This window comes from Sycon ciliatum, chromosome 6, assembly GCF_964019385.1.
Source record: "Sycon ciliatum chromosome 6, ocSycCili1.1, whole genome shotgun sequence".
NCBI lineage: Eukaryota > Metazoa > Porifera > Calcarea > Leucosolenida > Sycettidae > Sycon > Sycon ciliatum.
Genome location: NC_088648.1, coordinates 23,376,659 through 23,399,040, shown reverse-complemented (window position 1 = coordinate 23,399,040; position 22,382 = coordinate 23,376,659). Strand labels below are relative to the sequence as shown.

The following is a 22,382-nucleotide window of genomic DNA, read 5'->3' as shown; positions in this document are numbered from 1 at the left end:
TGCAGATGTGATGACTATTGCACGGAACGATCCGCCAATGTCAAAGTGCTGATAACGTTATAAGAGTTGCCAAATACATCAATAATAGCACAAAAGAATACATTTTATTATTTCAAGAAGTGTACACAGGCCCGGCGGAACCGGCCCAGTTATTCAGGCCATGGTTGGACAAACTCTTTGGTCACCAAGAGTACTCGCAATAGTCGCATTGTCAGTATGTGTTTGACTGTTACATAGCTCATGTACCACTATGCATAGACTAGGCTACATGAGACTAGTGGGATGGGAAAAGGTGAGAGCCATGGGGGGTGGGGGGTAATTGGGGAGCTTATCTTCTTTAATTAAAGACAACTTTGAACGAGTCAAATGTCCAGTCAAGTGGACAGGGAAAGAGCGGGTGAGAGTGAGAGGGAGAACTAACCTTCTTAGATGTATCAGTGCCTTCACCTATGTCCCTACCACTAACTTGTGTCCAAGACTTGCGGCAAATATTCAGGAGTGCGAGCAGTATAATTATCTACAACAAAATTATAATCAATTGATATGAAAATGCACAGTAGGATCTTTATGACTGCATCAACACTCCAGCATAGCCAGTTTCAATGTAGAGCCACCTCCTTCCCTATCAAACGTGTAGCAGAAAGATAAAAAAAAGATCACACATTACCATCATCTAGATGTAGCTAATATCACCCCACTACTTTACGATGCAGCTGCAGAGCTGGTCCAGTTGAACAGATTGTGTCATGATAATCCCAGTGAACCACGTGGGCATGCCAAAGTGTGCGCCTGCAATGATGTTAACAATGTGCACGACCTCGGGCTTGACACACATTGTCGGCTTGAAGAGTTGGTGCAGTTGCACAGCGTTTGTTACGATAACCCGCGCTTATCCGTGCGCATGCCAAATTGTGAACCGGCAATGTCGTAGGCGATGTTCACGACCTGTGGCTCGACGCACGATATCGGCTTGCCGTTCAGCCGTACTTGAATAGTGATCGGCGTGCAAAAGAACCGACGTGGGACGCTGAACACGGCACTGAACGACACCCGAAGTGATCCTGGTAAGTCCATGCTTGGGCGCAGTGTACTGTCGGCATCGTACGTGATCACTGCATCGTCGTCCAACACTTCCGTTACCGTGGAGCGAGCTGCAGGTACCGGGCTCTTGAAGACTTGCAGACTAGTCAAGCCACTAGAGGATTGCTGTTGTCCAAGCCCGACGGCCGTTACGGGCTCAAGATTGGCCGAGGGGGACGATCCGAACTTGAAAGGACCAGTTTCTGGTGCCTGTGTTGCAATAGATGGTGCAGAAGTTGCCGAACCAGGCTCAAGATTGGCCGAGGGGGACGATCCGAACTTGAAAGGACCAGTTTCTGGTGCCTGTGTTGCAATAGATGGTGCAGAAGTTGCCGAACCAAATACAAGCTTGGGAAGAGGGTCCTTACTTCTGCCACTGGAAGAGCTGCTCGTGCTTACAGATGCCGAGAAGTCAAAGCCGAGAGGGACAGCAGGTTCTCCAGCACTTATACCAGGTCGTTGAGATGCAGATCCTCTCACAGACGACATCCCTCCAAGCGCTGGTGGCTTTTTACGGAGCTCTGCGGTGGGGAGCTCTGCAGCTACCGAACCAGTCACTTGATTTCCGAGCCCTCGGACCAGCGATTTTCCTCCGAACGCTGGCGGTTTTTTAGGGCTGTCTGCGGTCGGAGCTACAGAACCAGGTAGTTGTCCTCCGAAACCACCCACAAGCAATTTCGTTCCGGACGCTGACGGTTTATTAGGGAGCCCGGCGGTGTGACGATCAGCAGCGTGAAATAAGCCTCCATTTAAAAACGTGAATGACTCAGTAGGTTCGGCAGACGTTGCAGGCTGTGTTGCCGTGTCCGTCTTGGTGGCCGTAGCACCAGCTCTGCGAGACTGTACAGGCTTTGCTGCCGCCGAAACTGGTGGGGTAGGGCTAGCGGTTTTGATTCCCTCTCCGGAGGGAACGGCTATCGGTGCTGCAGTGGCTGGTGGGAGAGGGGAAATGCTGCCAGTGGATCCTTTGCCACTCTTCTCCTGTGTCGTTTTGGGTTTTGCTGACATCTTGGCTGCAGAGCAGTTGAAAGAAAAGAAACAAAAAATGTGCCCAGAAAGGATTTATATAAATAAATCAAGCACTGAAATACGAATGGGAGATAAGTCTGATCGGTGTTTGGTATAGCTACATATTTTTTAAGGAACTTAGTTGCTCCCAACACTAGGGGTGAAACGAACGAACGAAAGTTTGAATATTCGTTCGCAGAATTTGAAAACGAACGAACAAACTAGCAAGATTGATAAACGAACACAGCAAGCACGCATGTAGATCTCTTGTGACTAGATGATGAAGGAGCCGGAGGTCGGGAGATCGCGAGCATGCATGCTGATGAACTGCACTTGAAGCAAGTTGAAGGAGTCTGTGTGTCCGTTTGAGGTAGATTTGTACTCGCAGTGAAAGGAGTCGAGTCGCTTGTGACATCTGTTCCTGAAAGCAAAATTCAATGTTCGTTTCACCCCTACCCAACACTGAATCTCACATATTTCTCACCGACTTGATTTGAAACTTGAGTGACTCACGAGTGCTATCCGGAGCACATGAGAAGTCCATCGAACCTTCAACATGGCAAACCTGTAAGATAGCACCACTCCCTGCATAATACTCAGTGTTTTGGGGGATATCCCCCAACTTTTAGGGTGCTCTCCAGGCCAACACAATGGCATTGATACCTGAGTCCGCGTCAGCAATATTGTCGCTTATCTTTCGACAATTTGAACTGAGACTTTGGACATCAACGCGTGCACTTGAAGTCACAAAACTTGTTACAATGGAAGGTAAGGTATAGAATGACAACTAGCTATGAGGAATTTATTGTCCAAGGAAGGCTTTATACTTTTTTCGGTCCTCCTCGTCGCTGCTCTCGGCGCTGGTGACAAATATTTTTTGCTCGGGATCGACTCTCTTGCTTTTGCAAGCTCATCTCTCTTCCTCTCCGCTGCCTGGCTATTTTCTAAAGAGAAGTCGATCGTGACGGTTACCTTCTCTATAGGACTTCACGTGGGCAGCACGACTGTCTGTGTGGTTCTAATCAGACGCCGTTCTTTGCAAGATTTTATTGTGAACGACGACAACGCGTACAGTACTTGCAAATCTCCTTGTCGCGCTGGTCACTCTGGGCGTTGAGCTGGAGGTAAGGGAGCTGCGATCTCAGCTTGACGAGCGCTCCCTGAGGTGAGTGATCTCGGCCGTTCAGCAAAATGGAGCTGATTCCGAGTAGCCGATTACTTTCTTGTGGCTTGCGCCGCTCTTGCCTGCACAGCGTAACAAGATCATCTATTTTGATGCGGCGCTGTATCAATCAAAATCACCCACCCGTCGCTCTCGAAATCCACTCGAAATCTAGCTAGACCTTTCAGGTACAAGTAAACTAACTTACTAACCAAAATTGGGATGAAATGGGCTGCCAAGTGAGCCTTGGCGACATAACACAAAGCTGAAAGATTAGCGACAATATCGCTGATGCGGACCAAGTACAAACTTGGAGAGAAAATCTGTTTCTTGCTCTATAAATCGATGAGCAACACGGACGCATACTGCTGTCTAGTGCAAACAAGGTATTTCTCATGGTGGGAACAGAGTTTTGCTTCAAGTTTGTATCAATGCGAATGTGTTGGCCTGGAGAGTACCCAAAAAGTCGGGGGAAATTCCCCGAAACACTGGGTATTGAGCAGGGAGTGGTGCTTTCTTACAGGTATGCCATGTCGAAGGTTTGATGGACTTCTCGTGTGCTCCGGATAGCACTCGTGAGTCAGTCAAGTCTCAAATCAAGTTGGCGGGAAATATGTGAGATTCACATTGCCATTGATACAAACTTGAAGCAAAACTCTGTTCCCACCACGAGAAACACCTTGTTAGCACTAGACAGCAGTATGAGTTCGTGTTGCTCATCGATGTGTAGAGCAAGAAACAGAGTTTCTCTAGAAGATTGTATCAATGGTCATGTTTTGGCCTGGAGAGCACTACAAAAGTGATGCTCTCCAGGCAAAATCCTTCTCAGGCAACTAAAGCTCAACTCATGAGGGGTGACTTCCCTGAACCAATATGCCTATATTGAGCAAGAAGGGATGTTTAGTTGCAGGGTTTCCGAGTCGGATTTTTGACGGATGTCTCGTGTACTCTGGATGGCAGAAGCGAGTCCATCAAGTGTCAAGTCAGAGAGGGAAAGATTGAGGTGCAGTGGTGGAAGCCACCAACTTTCTTATAATTATCTCTGAAATCACTAGCACTATTTTGAATATTTTTTTGTTATACCAAAACCTCAAAAAAATTGCTATGAGGCGCCCGATCCTACTGTATGGCATGGGCGGCTGAAGAGACACAAGGTGAATCTCACCTTTCCGCTCACCCAGGGTCTTGTCCATGGCGGTTGATAATGGCAACCTAGGCACCTGGACGCGCCACGTGAAGTCGCCGCCCGACCCGGTCGTCATGTCGACGTGCCACGCGTCCTGATCGGACAGCAGCCATGAGACAACGGATCTGCCGTCAGCGGTGCAGGCGCATACCCCAACCCACACTTTGCACGTGTCCAGGCTAGGTGGAAGCACATGCACGTGTGCAGTCGACGCCGAAGCGGCCACGGTCCGATCGGTTATGCTCTCGGCGATGTCGAACGCCAGGATGCTGGTTTCACACAGTTGTGCATTGAACTGTACGTGCTGTTTGACGTGAGGAATCTGTTTGCCCATCACGTCACACCTCTCCTTCAGCGCCAGCAGCCACTTGGAAAGACGCAGCAGCAGTGCGGTTTGTTCCGTTTGAGCGGAGCAGAACTGAAGAAGGCTGATAGCTCGCTCGCACGCGAGCATCGACTGGTTCAGGGCCTCCTTTTGATCCTCCAGTGGCTTCATGGCGTGCCACGTCATCTGATCGATCTTGGTGTGCAGACGTGCTTCGTTCTGATCAAGTTGGGCACGCACCTTCTCGAAAACACCACCGACTGCCTGTGACAGGGTCTCGTGCTGTTGGAGAACGGAGTCGAGGACGGACTCAACTTCGTTCTGGATAGACTGAATTCCCAGCAGGCTGCCCCACTCAGCAGCCGGCTTGGTGTACGGACACACTGCCACATCGCTCTCCAATCCACCGTCCAGGTGATCTGCATCATCGTCATCCAAGCTGACGTCGTCACCATCTCCTTTCTTGGGGACGTACACACTGTGGTTTCTACTCGTGGCTCGGGAAACATCATCGGGCTCGCTGCCAGGTGCGCCGAACAGCTTGACGAGTTCCTGCAGCCACTCTGCAGCGTAGTCCCCAACGGCTACTACTTCGTGTTTGGCACTGTCGCCGTGGGCACCGGTTGCCAGGCAGCGAGCGCAGGCGACCTCGCGGCAGGACTTGCAGTACTTGTCTGACGGCAGGTGGGTATGCAGAGGGCACATCGTTTCCACCCTGGGGCGGGCAGTTGGAAGCTGCTCGGTTGGACTCAGAGTTCGGTGGGCTGCTGCCGAGAGTTCTTCGACCCGATGGCCTACGAATCGCCGACGCTTGGGATGGCTGCCAGCATGTCTGCTGCACAGCACCGAGTCACAGTCCTCACACCGATGCGTCGCTGGCTTGTCTTCTATGCACTCGTCACACAGATGCTGTTCCGCTGCTGCGGCAGCACTGCTGGCAACCCGGTCATTTCGCCCGCTCCATTGAGCATAGGAGTCACCTACAAGCAAACGCCAAAAAATCACGCACAATAAAATGCCTTGTGTAAACAAAGTTTCTTCTCCTTTCTTTTCCCTCTCAAAAAGATGAAATACAAAAGGAGTAGTACCGTGACCAGGTGTAATTGTAATTTCACAAATTTTCTTTGTACTTTTATTTTCGGTGCTTTCGCTGCGTCTGTTTCATACCTAAAATTTCAATACACCAAACAAGTATTTACGACTCCCTGATGTACAGACAGTAGCCGCAGCTGAACATCCCCGGCTCTGGCCCGGTTTCTAGAGTTGTGCCAGTTGCACGTGCACCCGGTGGGCTTGATACCCTGGAGCAAACACTGAGTGGACTGATTTCGATAGTGCCAGTGTGTGTGACCTTCAGCGCTGGAAGTGTGCCTTGGGCCAGTTTTCACCGACTCCATTAGTCTGTACTTCTTAGGCTGCACAATTTCGGGCATGGTGATTGTGGTGATCACCTTGCCTGTCGGTCATAACTTTACTATCGTATTTCCTAAGCCAGAGTCACATTTGCGGGGCATGTCTCTTGGAAAAATAATAGTGTTGTAACGAAGAATCGATCATTCGAATTTACTCGATCTCTTGGACCTCAACGAATAATCGATCGGATCTAATCTAGGTCGAAGGTTTGAAAATTTGAATATTCATGGACGGGCGAAGTCCGTGCGCTGCATATCCGCGCGCGCGACCCTAGATCTCTCGACTTGAATGCATCAATTTGCTTTGTACTGTGTTGCAGACTACGATAGCATAGACTGCGCGCGGTAGACCAAGGACAGTCGGGGATGGTTGACTCTACTCTGACTCGAGTCTGAGCAGAGTCTGAGCAGAGTCTGAGCAGAGTCTGAGCGCTTGTGCTGTGTGTTTGCTACTTGACATGTACACTTTGCATTCAAATAGTAGAATAATCGTTCGTTTGCTCGAGTGGTATTCGCTAGATCATTCGTTCGTATAATTCATGGTTCGTTACATCACTAAAATACATCCATCTCAGTAAGACTATGCCTGCAGCTGCAGAAAAAGTGCTCAACATCCAAATTCTGGGGGGGGGGGGAGCAATGACAGATGTCAACAAACAATGGATCACTCGTAGTGTTTCGTTACTCAGAGTAGCCAAAAAACAAACAAAAAAAACACAGGAGTGATCCATTGTTTGTTGAAATTTTGACATGTAAAATCCATCTAAAATTACCACATGCAAGTTCTACCACGAACATCCATTTACAATAGTATTGAAATAAAGACTGTAAACACGCTCTTTTCGACTCGACTGTTGCATTTGCACTGCTAATGAGCGCGCTTACAGGCTTTATTTCAACACTGTAAAACCGGAAAGTTTTTAAAAACGATCGAAAAGTGTAACTTTGTTCAAGTTTGTTCTAATTTTGGCATGATAACGTGCAGAAAGTTTAAAATGATGTTTGTAGAACGGAAAGAACATGCATACATGCATCGATGTATGCACACCTTTACACAGACATCTCAAACTGGGAAAAGAATTCGGGTGGACACACCCATTCCCATAGCGCTGCATATCACATCCGAACCAGTTCCGTTATTTTACAACGTTTCGGCACTTGGCCATCATCAGGTAATAACAATGAATACCGTGGAAGCCACACAAGAGCAGTATATACGCAGAGTGTAGCGCCAAAAAAGATGCGAATTATGTCACCTAGTATGACAGAGAGAGAGAAAAAGGCGCAACTAGCACATCACGGAGGAGAAGCAGCAAAAGGTAGCGCGCATTGTGCTCTGTGAATGGCGTTGCACAGAGTGTAGCGCCAAAAAATAAAATGATGCGAGTTATGTCACCTCTATACAGAGGAGGGGGGGGGGGGGGGGAGAGAGAGAGCAACTGTGGACGTTTACACAGTCGGACTACCTATTGATCCGTTCTCTTCAACGTGCAGTGGTTACCGAAGAACGAATAAGTTCCAACGCCAGACTAAATCGGAAGATTTCTGGGCTTCGAGAGGCGGATCAACGTGTGGCAGGAACCAACAGCTCACCCCGCGGCCCAACTCCTGTTGCCGCCGTTGGTGTTGCGTCACCCGGTGGGCATACGACCAATGCTGAGCCAGTCAATGAGCGGGCGTTGGTGGTGGGCGACTGTGTGTCCGACCAGACAAGGCGTCTGCTGGAACATGGACCTAGCTTTGTCCCGTCGACGGGGAGGCTCACCAAGCAAGAACGAACAGATGTTGAGACATCGGTTGAGAGGATGGCGTTCACCCTCCGGTGGCAACAGCCCCAGCCTCAGGGTGTGGACCTCAAAGAGGAGGACCCACCGCCAGAGATCAGACAGGACAAGAAATTGTGGAAGCTGATGAAGCGTGGCTTTAAGCAGCCCCCACAGATGGACGACAAAGACGAAAGGAACATGGCCAACTTCCGCGACGAGGTGTTACGAGCTTACGACAGACACACACCCGCTAAGCCCAATCTGACGCAGGAGGAGCGGGTGGAGCTGAAGCGACTTCGCACAGACCAAGAAACCATCATCAAACCATCGGATAAAAGTAAAAAACTCGTTGCTATGAGACAGGAGCTGTATTTGCAGAAAGCAGAAGACATATTATCGAACATGACCATGTATGAGAAAGTAGATTTGACCATAGAGTCCTACGAGACCAAGACACGAGAAGTAATACTGTCAGAGTGCAAGAACATGGATTCAAAACTCCTAAAGTCAATCCTACCAAGCAGTACGAAGTTCCCCGAGTGGTACGGTCTTCCAAAGGACCATAAGCAGAACTTACCATTGCGACCCGTGGTAGCAGCGTGCGACAGCCCAACGACTGGAGTATCTATTGTATTGGAGCGCATCCTACAGCAGCTCATTCAATTTGTCCCGGCCCACCTGGCTAACACGACGGAAGCAATAACCCACATCTGTGACGCATGTCCGGGATTGAACGCCCCCGATGGCACCATTGTTATGTCCATGGATGTAGTCGGGTTATATCCGAGCATACCTATTCGGGAGGGCGTTCAGGCAGTGGTGGATATGCTGCAGCAGTATTCCCAGCGGATCGACATGTTTGGGCTGAGTGTGAGCGGGGTACGGAATCTGCTGCTGTTTGTTCTCAGCCACAACTATTTCAGATTCGGCCATCAGATCTATCACCAAGTGGACGGGGTTGCAATGGGTAACAATCTTGCACCCCCATTTGCGATTCTATTCATGCATACGGTTGAGGCCAGGCTTCTGCAGGATTCTCCGTTAGTACCGCTCCTCTACAAACGCTACATCGACGATATCCTGCTGCTATGGACCCACGGCAGAGAGAGCTTGATGCGGTTTGTGCAGCATTTCAACTCTGCACACCCAAGTATCAACTTCACATATGAGCTCAGCGAGGTGAGTGGCTCCATAAATTATATGGATATCACAATTATGATCCAGGAAGGCAAGCTGGCATACAAGCTGTACCAGAAGGCATGTGCTAGTGGTCTACTCATTGATTATACTTCGGCAGTTCCCCACCATATCAAATTGGCAGTTGCTTCGTCACAATTCCTAAGAGCTCAGAGGCTCTCATCGAATACCAGAATGCGTGCAGAAAGTGAAGCGATGGTTCATGAGCAATTAAGATTGAACAATTACCCAGAGAAAATCATTGAAGAGGCACGCACTGCCTCCATAAGGCCAAAGCGTCGTCGCCATGCCAACCCATGCTGCGCATTTCTAAAGCTTCCATATAAGTCAGATAAAGTACATCAAGCAGTGAATAAAGCAATCAGAAAGTATAAAATTCCGGTTAGAGTCGTATATGAGCACACTGGTAGCCTGAGGCGCACATTGTGTCGCTCCGCCCTCGTTCCTCCTCTATGTGTCAAGGCTGCAAATCCGCTACAACCGAAAAAGAGAGGTCGCCCAAAGGGGCCATGTATCTCGTGTATATCCGGGGGACAGGATGTATGTATGCAGAAGAATGTTGTATATCAGCTGAAGTGCAAAGAATGTCCGGAACAATATGTTGGTGAGACTGGCCGCTTTCTGGAAACTCGCCTGGAAGAACATAATGGTGAGGCAAGACGCCAGGAACTCGACAAGCCATGGGGCCAACATTTTCGCACCACTCACCCTGGATGTAAGCTTAACTATGGGCAAAGTGCATTCTCTGCAGTTGAAGTAATAGGAAGAGAGCCTGATCGAGCCCGTCGAAAACTGCGCGAGGCGATTGAGATTCGTGATGCCAAGCCCCATGTGAACATAAGCACCGGATGGGATTTGTTGTGAATTTTCTCAGCTTCCCCTGCTGCTACTTCAATATCACTGAATAATTATAATATGAGGCGGGTCACTCAAAACCATTCTATTCCTGATGCCTCGTCGCGTCCCTGGTGGTAACAGTTTGGCATGGAAGTTTTAACCTCATAGTGCATTGACTCATGGGGCTCCGTGCTCCCCTCCTAGATCCTGTGCTAGAATTAACACCATAATTATTTGGCATGTACCCTCACTTCGTAGAGCACAACGGCGCGCTCTTCTTCTCCGTGATGTGCACAGTTGCACCTTCTCTCTCTCCCCCCCCCCCCCCCCTCCTCTGTATAGAGGTGACATAACTCGCATCATTTTATTTTTTGGCGCTACACTCTGTGCAACGCCATTCACAGAGCACAATGCGCGCTACCTTTTGCTGCTTCTCCTCCGTGATGTGCTAGTTGCGCCTTTTTCTCTCTCTCTGTCATACTAGGTGACATAATTCGCATCTTTTTTGGCGCTACACTCTGCGTATATACTGCTCTTGTGTGGCTTCCACGGTATTCATTGTTATTACCTGATGATGGCCAAGTGCCGAAACGTTGTAAAATAACGGAACTGGTTCGGATGTGATATGCAGCGCTATGGGAATGGGTGTGTCCACCCGAATTCTTTTCACAGATGAAGCTGCAGGAAGCCTCAACCCTTCTTCAATCTCAAACTGGGTTCAGGATACCGTTTCTTCAAATAACGAAGAAAAAAAACTGGTCGTTAAAACGTTCGACTTTGCGACTCGTTAGACTTTCCCGTTTTACTGTACCATGGTTTTTGCCTCCTCGACGATTATTTACAATGAAATAAATATGTCATATTTATTTTCATGCAATCATTTTTGTAGTGGAATGTGACAAATACGACGGAGAGGAGTTTGTAACCCTGTTCTGGATGGTGTCTATTGTTTGTAACATTTCTTGGTATTACCTGAATGATAGTGGTCCGAGCCTCGCACGGCTCCGTCAGTCAGACACTCCGGTGCTCTTGGTAGCTGACCCCCTGGCTGACTCTCCGTCGTGCTCGTGCAGCGCGGGCACAGACGCGATCCATCGCTGTGCGTGTGCTCGTCCACGCATGCCGAGCAGGCGACGTGCAGGCACTTCAGGAACCTACCGCCACGAGGTGGTTGGCCACACGACACGCACAGTAACATGGTGTCCATCGTGCCAAAGTCAAAGATCCGCTCGACGGGTCACTAATGACTATGATTGTGCAAGAATCCTGAAAGGCGCTTGGACGTTACTCAAACCAGAGGGACCTGTGTTTTGCACGAAGGTCTAAAACTGCACAAGTAAAACAAAGGGACGGGCTTGCACTGTGGCTCAGTCAGTATGCAGAGCGGGTCTAATTTGTTTACTACTCGTATGCAGAATCATTGCTCTGTGGAAGACTCATGCTCACTGAACACACACCTATGTCATAACCATGATAACACACTGATGTAATACTAATAGTTACGATATACCTTGTCGCAAGCTGCGCGCACAGACTGGATCGACTAGAGCTACAACAGAGGACCATGGAGGACTGACCCGACTTGAAGTTGAAGATTTGTTTGTAGCCAAGCCCTCCTACACTACAAAAATCATTATGACTGGGTCTGTAGTGTTGTAGAGTGAAAGATTATGATGTAGATCTACATAATAGTAGATGTCTAGTCTACGCCGCGTCCCTAGCCCTGTGTTGGCCTCGCCATCCACATCCGTAGCCGGCCGTAGGCGTCGATCTACCCGGGCCATGGTCATGCCAAAATTTGGCATGCTAATCATATAAGTAATTAGTTATAACACTGAGCCGTGCCGGTTGAGGTGTTCTACTCAGCTGATAGACTAGTACTTAGTAGATCTACAAATAGGCACTTCAGCCGGTTTTTTCAAGTTGGGTTTCTCCCAGGTTTAGCATCGTAAATCGACAGTGGTGGGTATCACGAGGTCATTGAAATCCACAAAGACACAAGTGAGATATGAAGGGTTGAAGAGAGGCAATTGCACGAGGCGAAAGCAATACAATTTGTGGTATCAACAGCATCCCCAAAGTGTTATCAGTGGATATAGTTACAAAACATCAGAGTGGCATTTTCAAACACACGGCTCTCACAAACACCAACAACCGTTTATGGATCAACAAATTACTTATCAAAGTTCACAATAGTCCAGAATACGGCAATTGTTACCACAATCACCATAGCAACCCCATAGCAACCCATAGTAACCCATGGCAACCCCATAGTAACAGCTTCGGTTTGCTGTGAAATAAGCTAGTATCGACATTAGAGTTCACCAGCAGGCAACTGCCGCTGCTAAATGCTATAAAAGACATTCTTCTGGCACTCAGAAGGTAAGCACACAGAGATAGCATCCGCTAAATGAATTGAAAGCGGAATTTCTGCATACACAACGCACGTGCACACGTTAACGCCACTTCAAACAGAGGTTCGATGTTGGAAACCAGTTTCTCTATTGGCAGCTCCTTTGTACCAGTAGAAAGTGCAAACTAAATTACTTCGGACCTTCTGCAGCAGAACAAACTTGCAGAAGTGAAACTGCGAATTGAGAGCAAGGCGTTCGCCAGTGACACAGAACATTTTTGAGAGCTGCTCCTGTGCTGCCTCCTTCGAGATCCAGAGTCCACCTACAGCCGTGATCTTCGTCAAAGTCTCCATTTCCTTTTGATGTTGTTCTCTCTTGCGTGTGCTACCTGATCCTTCTCCTTCACTTGCTCCATACAGCAGTCATGAATTGTCTGCTGGCGAGCCTCGAAATTCGAACAGAATTTTGGTGCAGCGCGCCTGGATGCGTCGATCAAAGTGTCCCTCTCATCGGAGGATTTCTCCTGTAGCCACTGTGCCGTTTGATTGTTCGTAAACATCAGTAGCCGTTCAAGCACAACAGGGTCAAACATTGGCTTTCAGCACGCTTTGAAACTGGCTCAGGTAGGACGACGACGCATCTTTCTCCTCCGCCTCAAGCCCTTCTCCTCACTATCTACGTCCATATTTCCTCCTTGCGCAGCTATGCGCAAACCCTGGTGAACAAGAACTCAACTGTTTCTGAATGGAAACACGACGCTGAAGACGATAGGCAACGTTTCCAACGCGTACTAACAACATTTCCTTGTGAAAAAACTCTTTGCTGGAAGTGTACATGACCTGCAAGTCGTAAAAATGTACGCACTATGACGTATGTAGGCTCTACTGAAAGCTGAACGTCAGAGCAGCATGATGCACTGAACTACATGCCCGTACAACGAAGCATGGTGCGTACCTGTACAGTTTTGCGCATGCACTTGGCTGATACCACGCAAGTATGCACTCAGACCTCAGCAAAATTTGACAGGTCTTGTCACGTGACTGAAGTGCCTACTACAAACTCTGTCAGTGCTATGCTAGTGCCATGGTAGTACATACCTGCATGTAGTGGCGAACCTTGGCTTCGCTTGTGCTAGACCACGCTCGCGCTCACCATGCTCACTGGACACTGTACTGGCTGGCTCAGCAGCTCAGCACGGGCGTGCTTCGTCGCCGGCGGAGTACGACACAGGTGCAGGGGAAGGACAAAAGGCCAAAAGGGTTTTCCCCTCCGCTGGTTTTCGAAAGTAGTTCTCTTCTTCGAAATCTTTATGTACAATCAGCCATGTTGTGCCAGTACACATGGTACATGACAACAATGACTGTGCATGTACATGTACCTAGAACTAAGGCAGGAGAGAAACAAACGGACTCTGGACGGTGAACGTTTGACCTTTGAGGCTCTAGCGGTTTTATGCAGCAGTTATGCTGAAGGATCAACTAAAATTATGTTTGGCAATGCTATTTTTCAGAAAGCCGTGATTATGCTCGATGCCGGCATTATCCGCCGATGACTAGCCACAGGCTACTGGCACTGTGTACAGTTGTGGTTCACAGCAGGATCTAGGAAGAGGTGTGCGATTTTGCTGTCCCCGCGCTACTTTCTCTGATATAAATATGGGTGCGATTTCAGCAACTTGCACTTGTTTTGGCACGTTTGCAAAACGCATAAATTGCGAATACGTATGGCACCTTTGGGAAGGGGCTATTGCGTATTCCACGACGTAGTATGGATGCGATTTCAGCAACTTGCACTTGTTTTGGCACGTTTGCAAAAAGCATAGGTTGCGAGAACTTATGGCATCTTTGGGAAAGGGCTATAGGCGAATTGCGTATTCCACGACGTTTGACTGTTTTTCATTCTCTCCTGTATGTCCAATACTAATAGGGTATTTCCATTTCCATCTCCACCTAACATACCATGTATGTCCAATAGACTAACTTTATGGCGACAACCGAAACATTTATGACGCGAAAGCTTTTGGTATCTTCGAAAAGGTGAATGCGAAGATTCAGGCTGTCCGATTTCATACATGACAATCATGTACCGTACATGTACATGTACGTGACGTAGATCTACAATCATGGACTTGTGCATAATGGTAGTCCTCCGATTCGATAGACTGCCCTGGGCGGATAAAGCTCGAAGTGTTGTTGTTCTTTTTATTTGAATTCGCAATACCAAACGGGCAATAAGCCCAATTACACGGAAGCGAATAAAAGAATGCTAAGAATGAGGCATTTGGGTGAATATTATTTCAAGTGGAGATACTGATCCCGGGAGGTACTACAAATAGGTACAATGAAAATCTGAAAAGGCCATGGTACTGTCGTTTACCATGCTGCAAGCAGCTACATGCAGAAAGAAAAACAACAAGAAAGACGTTGTATCTCATGTGCTGGACAAACAGAGCTAACAGGAAAAGACCGTTCGTTATATGCCTATACATACTGTCCTTGTGTGTGTGTGTGTGTGTGTGTGTGTGTGTGTGTGTGTGTGTGTGTGTGTGTGTGTGTGTACGTGTGTGTGTATGTGTGTGTGTGAGTGTGTGTGTGTGTGTGTGTGTGTGTGTGTGTGTGTGTGTGTGTGTGTGTGTGTGTGTGTGTGTGTGTGTGTGTGTGTGTGTGTGTGTGTGTGTGTGTGTGCTCCAATTCCACCTCAAGGTACCAGTGCATCTAGTGTCTGCTTTGATCAAAGCAGCGTGCTGTCTATACTGGCTACCCCAGCAAGTGTAGGGTGTGCATAGGTATCTGTCTTGGCCGTCCTATTCCGATGTACTCCGTGTGGTGTAGACCAGGTGTGCATTGGGGGTTGATTCACATGGCTTCGCCAGTTGTGTGGATTAGACAGTTATCTGGCGCTTGTCTTGATCTGTTTCAATCAGAATCAGATCCACTATCGTTGCTATAAAGAGAAAGTCTGTGGGTGCACATCCAGTGCATTTGCAGATTTGCGTGCTTCTCTTGCGACGGGCGTATACATGGTACATGGCACATGGTGTGTGTGTGTGTGTGTGTGTGTGTGTGTGTGTGTGTGTGTGTGTGTGTGTGTGTGTGTGTGTGTGTGTGTGTGTGTGTGTGTGTGTGTGTGTGTGTGTGTGTGTGTGTGTGTGTGTGTGTGTGTGTGTGTGTGTGTGTGTGTGTGTGTGTGTGTGTGTGTGTGTGTGTGTGTGTGTGTGTGTGTGTGTGTGTGTGTGTGCATATCACTGCTTCTCTTCTTTAAAAACGTTTATGGCCTGAGAGTGTACACGGCTGCTGCGAAATCGGCCACGGCTTCGCAGGAACGTACGCTGGCTGGCAGAGTGTTCCACAGCGCAGGTCCACGGAAGTGTCAGAACTACATGTACATTGTAGAACATGGTACAAGCCTCATGGCACACACTTCCTTGATCTCTGCCACACAATAGGGCTTGAAAGTGCTACGTCACAGCATAGCAACAATTTCAAAAATTTAAAAACTGGATCCACGTATGGATCCAAGCACATTTCAAGCGGTCTTACTCACAACAAGGTGATCTAGCCAGTGAAACTGACTGATTTGGCTAATGGGGGCGGGGTGACAACTGGTGGCGAAATAAAAGTCACACCTGCATGCGACATGAGTGGGCTGCTATGCACCCACATACTTAGGCAATAGCAAAGTCACACCTTAGTGGATCCAAAATAGAAATCTGATGTCAATTTACTACTCCCTGGGCGCTTTTGACGTCATCACTTTCAAGCCCTATACTAGTAATAATTAGTTCAAGTAGTATTATTTCTTTATGCATGTACAAGGTACTGTCTTGGAGGTGGAAATCCGGTCGCACGTCTGGCGGCCCCAGGGCGCTGGCCATGCAGCCGTGGGTAAGTTGTAGATCTACACACATGCATTTTTGGGCTGCAGCGCCCTGGTCGCATCCGATCAACATGACATGCATGCAACGTTCGGAGGGGGCCGGCCCCGGTCTTTCGATTGGATTTCCATGTCCAAGACAGTACATGTGCCAAACATCCAGAAAACATACCAGAAAATGCACGAGATTCTGTCAATTTTCCTGCCGGCACAATCTGAGAAGGGCTGGTGCTCAATATCCACTGGCACTGGAGCAGAATTACATATTCGCCTGCACCACTCCAGTCCCACAGTTACAGCGTTTTTAATACTTGTACACCAGTCACAGAGTTTTCTCCGCCTGATGCGTTTGTGCAGCTATGACTCAAAGACTATATTTTGAACCAGTTCAAGCTCAAAACTGGAAAGTCCTGTGTGTAGCGTAGATTGCGCGGCACTATTATGGAATTAACGCAACACACCGAAATGCTCATCAACATTTGCAATGTTCATGTACATCACATACCGTATTTTCCGGGGTATAAGCCGCACTTTTTTTCGCTAAAAATCGGACCTAAATCGCCCCTGCGGCTTATACACCGAATATGCTTGCGCGAATGAATGCTTAGCATACATCAGTATGCATGCTGACGTCATGTGACATGTCATTCGACTCAGCTTCGCGCCTGTGTTGCTGATCAACATCAGTGGCAGCGAGACTGAAGATAGTGCAGATGACATGGCGTGATCTGTAGTCAACCATGGTCAACACAGCAATACACCAACATCTCTGCAGCAACCTGTGGTGCACTAACACTTCATAATTTGATCTAACAAGGTATTTAGCTCAATAACCATAATAAATTTGTAGAAAGGCCATTTGTCAATGAGTGTGAAAAATCTTGGTTTGTGGGTGCGGCTTATACTCCGAATATCAACGTTTAGTCAATATTTTGCCTCAAAAAGGGGGGTGCGGCTTATACCCCGGAAAATACGGTAAGTACCATGTACCATGTACCATGTACCATGTACCACGTACCATGTACCATGTACCATGTATACGCCCGTTGCAAGAGAAGCACGCAAATCTCCAAATGCACTGGATGTGCAACCACAGATTTTCTACATCGCATAAGAACATACATGTACATTGTACATTGTACAGTGCTGGCAACTGAAATCCGACCCCCATAGCGTCTCGTACGAATCGCTAACGCGGCTAGCGCACCGCTAGGGGGGGGGGGGGGGGGAGGATCGGATTTCAGTTGCCAGCACTATACATGTACATGCAGGGTGATGTCGGAAACTATTCATTGAAACAAGCGAGATCATTTTGCAGGTCATTTCTAAATGCCCAAACCGTGTCGGAAAATGGTCCGAAAGAAAGAAAAAAAAGAAAAGAAAAAAGAAGCATTGGCTAGCAATAAAATTCGTTCTGCTGTTATCGAAACACACATATTCAAGCAAAGTCGAATCAGAGTTAACGAAAACGTTTTCTTGTGACAAAGCCTTGGTACCAGCAACGGCATTGCAGCAGCCATGGAGGTGGCTGATTGTCATGCATGTCCATTCGAAAGTATGCAGAAAAGAGATTTAAAACAAACAAATAGCAGGCTTGTTGAAGCATGACCTGAGCAAAGTGTTCTGCCTACTAAAAGTAAAGCCACTGGCTCACGGGAAGTATCATCTTCCAACATCAGCTAGTGTATGTTATTTAGGAACTATCTTGCAAGTGACTGCAATACATGTAGGTGAAGATTTAAGATGACTTGTATGCAGTTCATCTTGGCTTTCACAGAATAGGTCGCAGGAAATGCATGAGGCAATGGGAATACAGGCCTGTAACACATAGAGTAACTGGTGGTGCTGAGCTAGCTGTGATTTGGACCAGCTAGTGCTTTGACAGTCTGGATCAGCGGTCAGTGACCCAGAATTTCAGTATGGCAGCGCACTAAGAGTTTCTCTTCATGATTGAACTGCGGTACGATCTACTGAAACTGTGCACGTGCAATGCTAAGAGCAATATTGAGAACAGCAGTCGGGGTACCGTCTGATATCGGCTTACCGTTCAAGTACACCTGCAACGTCAGTGGCGTCCAGAAAAGATCCTTCGGTATGTGGAATACCACATCAAATGAGGAGCTGGGATCTTCGTCCTGCCGAAAGCCAACACAAGGCTTGCATGTGATTCCCGAACTACCGCTGTCCCACATCCCCGTTGCTGCGGAAAATGCCTGACTTCGCGCTGGAAGACTAGCCGTGCTCCCGATCGCAACGGCTGGCTGAGAATTGTGAGACACCTGCTGAACTGGGACCGGTGCCTTGGGATGCACCTTGATTCCCGAATTGATGCCAACCTGTTGCCGACCTGCTTCCACTATGTCCCATGCCGTAGATGAATATGAAATAATTACTCCTGCCGGTGCAGCGTCTACAAGCAAAAAGACAACAAACACACAGGGCATTTAGGCAGATTACTTACGCAATGAATAGAGTGAGTTGGACACTCAGTACAAATTTTAAATTTTGGGAGAAAATATATGTCAAGAAGATAAGATACAGGTCCTTTTCGAATCCCTTGAGCTTATGTAGCCCTCAAATATGTGGAATTCCTAATAATCACATTAACCAAATTATAGCCAATAGCCACCATCCTGCTGTCTTCCTGGACAATTATATGTATAGAGGAAAGAATACTGTCGGTCGCCGAAGCACTGGAGGGTCAGCCTCCTAGCCTAGACAGTTTTTATTTTCATGTACTACAGTTTATGCACCGATGAGTTAATGTGTGCATATTGCTATGCTGTGCTTGGTGGAATTTTAGGCTGGGTGTTCTTCGGCGCCCGACAGCACTGCAGTGGTAACTGTACAAGCTGGAATCTGCTTATCGAAAGTGTGCGTTAGTACCGCTGTTTCACTTACACTCTGTAACATTTGCAGTAGATAAGGACGGTGTGTCAAGCATCCACACGTATTCGTTGCCCGACTCCTCTCTGAAGGTGAAGTGCCACGAATCGTCGCTGGCAAGGTCTTCACACGCAATCAGTGTCCCGTCTGCTGTGCGTGCGGCGACTCCAATCCAGACAGTGCAGTCCCGGCGCTGATGTTGTGGCGCAATGGTACGAACGGCAGCCGTCGACTTTGCATGAATTGCTGTGTTGTCTGCAATGGCTTCTGTGGAATCTGGCAACAGGAGATTGCGCCGGCAAATTTCTGCATCGAACTTGACGTTCAGGACAACGCAGGGATCAGGAATGGCTACTACTCCCTCGTCAACATCTAGTGCCTGCAGCCACTCCAGGATTTGCAGCAGTGGCAGCCTGCTCTCTCCAGACTCGGTGTAGAATTTCAGGATGTGAATTGCTCGCTCGACTGCAAGCGAGGTCTGTTGAACGGCGTCCCTCTGCTGCTCTAGGGGCTTTAGGGCACGCCATGCTACTTGGTCGATTCTTGCGAGCAGTGCCGCCTCTTTCCTGGCGATGGTATCTCTGATTTCTTGGAATAAATCGCTGACAGCTGAGGATAGTTGTTCCTGCTGTGTCACGACAGATTCCAGAGCATCTTGCAGAGAATCATGTTCCTGGCGAGAGGAGGTTGGGCTGGTCGACCGTTCGTCAGCAACAGAAGACGCGTCCGAATTAACATGCGAACCGGCCCCACTGAAGGTCAAGTGATTACTCTCGTTATTTCCACAGGCTCCCTGGTCAGTCGGCATGCTCAGGGCTGACGCTAGTGAGCCAGTGAAGACGTTCGCAGCAGGGGAAAGAGGAAGCTCGGCTGATGCAGCATAGTCTGTTGCAGGGTCTTCTTTATCTGGCGCCATCTCTCCATCTTCACCGTAGAGCTGCGATGACGGCTGATCGGTGCCCTCACGCTCTGTCCTTGGGTCAAGTGCTGGTGAATCGGCCTTCGCTGGCAGGCCAAACATCTCCACCAGCGACTCAAGGCACTCGTCAACAAACTCCACTGCATCTACGGCATCGTGCTGTTTGTGTCTACCATCACTGAGGCAGCGATCACAGAGTGGGAGCTCGCACGTCGTGCAGTAGCTCGTCACGGTTCGGCTCGGATGCACCATGCACACGGTTGCCACTTCGGCTTTCTTCTCCGGCTTTTCGGCGGGCGAACGAGTAGCAACAGACGCGTGGGCCTCAACGCGGTGGCCAGCATATCCGCGCTTCATGGCGTGATCGAGTGAGTGGTACGTACAGAGTGAGAACCCACAGTCCACACAGCAGTGAGATGCTGCCGTGTCGGCAACGCACTCGTCACAAAACACTGTCGACTGCTGGTCGGTGTTTCCTCCTCCGCTGCTGCCGGTGTCGTCACTCAATTGACCTGTGAATCCCAAGAAAAAAACCCACAGGACAGATGAAGATTATTCAAAATCATGTCATAACAAAAATGCACGTTTCCATATACAAGATTATGTAGGTGAAAACGGTACTGCATCCAGTTTTTGAATTTTTGAAATTGTTCCTATGCTGTGACGTAGCACTTTCAAGCCCATTTCTACACGAGCTACACTACAGTCTACAGGGCCAAGAGCCTGAAAAGGCAAGCCATAATCAATGGTAATCATCCAGTGCAGCGAGTTCACAATAGACATGGTCAGCATCTTGCCGTTCACGCTATTTTCGACGGTCGGCCTGTACGTTTTTGTGTGTGTGTGTGTGTGTGTGTGTGTGTGTGTGTGTGTGTGTGTGTGTGTGTGTGTGTGTGTGTGTGTGTGTGTGTGTGTGTGTGTAGACATGACATCTTACCGCTCACGCTAGATCCAACGGTACTCGTACCCAACACCCAAAATACCGTCGGTTTGGTACCGTTTCGACGATAGAACGCTCTGTTTAGTAGACTCGCCCTCTGCGCGCCGACCGTCGAAAATAGCGTGAATGGTAAAATGCTAACCATGTCTATTCTACCAGTAATTCAACTCTCTCTAGCTCCACATGCATGCTGTGATACGAAAGCCGAGAAAAAAGCCTTGACAATTTTCGAACAACTCCATGCGCACCGAAAAACTCTGCCTACAACTACAGTCTGTCCACAAAAAGAATGCAGTGTGACTTGTTCATATATTTCGCAAGTGGGAAATGTGAACAACACAGACAAAATTGAGGTGGATGCACAATAGAGCGTGCTCTTCGTTAAAAAAAAAGTATCAAAAAAGATGACTTGGCCCAGTGCAAACAAAGTGAATGACTTTCAGTTCTCATGAGATGCACTGCATTCCTTTTGTGGACAGACTGTAGCTACTTAGTACAAGTGTGAACCAGGCAGTGCTGGTGTCCGACTCGCCCAACACATTCGGCGAATTATTTCATGTCGGAGCATCGGCCGAGAAATCGGTCTAGCGTAGAACTTTCGACCCTGTAGCGGGAGTCGGACTTACGCCGTATATCTACATTTCCTCATGGGGGGAACAATGAACAGAAATCTACTTACTGGTGCCAAGGTCGTCATCTGAGCTCCGTCCACAATACTCCACCAGACCGTCGGGTGCCCTGGGTAGCTGACTACCTCCTGGCCGACTTTTCGTCGTGCGCGTGCAGCGCGGACACAGTCGCGTTCCATCACTGTGCGTGTGCTCGTCCACACAAGCCGAGCACACAACATGCAAGCAGCTCAGGAACCTGCCGCGGCGCGGTCGTTGTCCGCAGGACACGCACAGCGACATCGAGTCCATGGCCTTCGAAGTCTCACGGAGAGTGAGCCAGAGCTGCTCTATCAGTGGAGCCTTTCTCCCGCTGGTGAAATCCATAACAATCACACAAAATTGAAATCAATGACAATGGTCCCGCTTAGCTCCAGTGATAATGATGTTCTACGAGTCTGACATTCATGGGACTCGGATACATACATGTACGTAACGTCGTTACGTGTCGATAATGACATGTCTCTATGCCAAGCAATGTGCCAAGAGGCAGGAAGGCAAAATGTCTTTCTTGGCCTTGACGATCGATTCACATAACACAAAAACATAGTATAGGTCATCCACACTCATTCTTCAAGACTCGACTCTGCAGGATCTGTGCCTGACTTCACAGACTCAGTGTTAGTGCCCAAATGTTATTCGACTCTCCATGGCACTTGTTTGCAGGCGGCATAACCATGATAACCATGATAACATTGTAGTCTAGCCTAGTACTAATAGTAGCGCTACTGTTTAGTCATGTACCCGTAGATGTGGTGCACTGCGGTGG

General features: G+C 48.3%; 2 protein-coding genes across 3 annotated transcripts; both read right to left on the bottom strand.

Annotated features, from left to right (window-relative positions):
• Nucleotides 1-281: 281 nt before the first annotated feature.
• Nucleotides 282-11,609, bottom strand: LOC135819743 (uncharacterized). Of its 2 annotated transcripts, none has more exons than XM_065333006.1 (3): nt 10,946-11,609; nt 4,374-5,741; nt 282-2,093 (listed from the first exon to the last, which is right to left on the bottom strand). In XM_065333006.1, the coding sequence occupies exons 1-3, from the start codon at nt 11,178-11,180 to the stop codon at nt 874-876; spliced, it is 2,823 nt and encodes a 940-aa protein (XP_065189078.1). In that variant the 5' UTR covers nt 11,181-11,609; the 3' UTR covers nt 282-873. The 2 variants fall into 2 exon arrangements, with proteins under 2 accessions (XP_065189078.1, XP_065189079.1); XM_065333007.1 differs by having other exon boundaries at nt 4,416-5,741; nt 10,946-11,607.
• Nucleotides 11,610-17,473: 5,864 nt separating this feature from the next.
• LOC135819742 (uncharacterized) lies at nt 17,474-22,047 on the bottom strand. Its single transcript, XM_065333005.1, has 3 exons — nt 21,625-22,047; nt 19,102-20,517; nt 17,474-18,610 (listed from the first exon to the last, which is right to left on the bottom strand). The coding sequence occupies exons 1-3, from the start codon at nt 21,938-21,940 to the stop codon at nt 18,168-18,170; spliced, it is 2,175 nt and encodes a 724-aa protein (XP_065189077.1). The 5' UTR covers nt 21,941-22,047; the 3' UTR covers nt 17,474-18,167.
• Nucleotides 22,048-22,382: the final 335 nt, after the last annotated feature.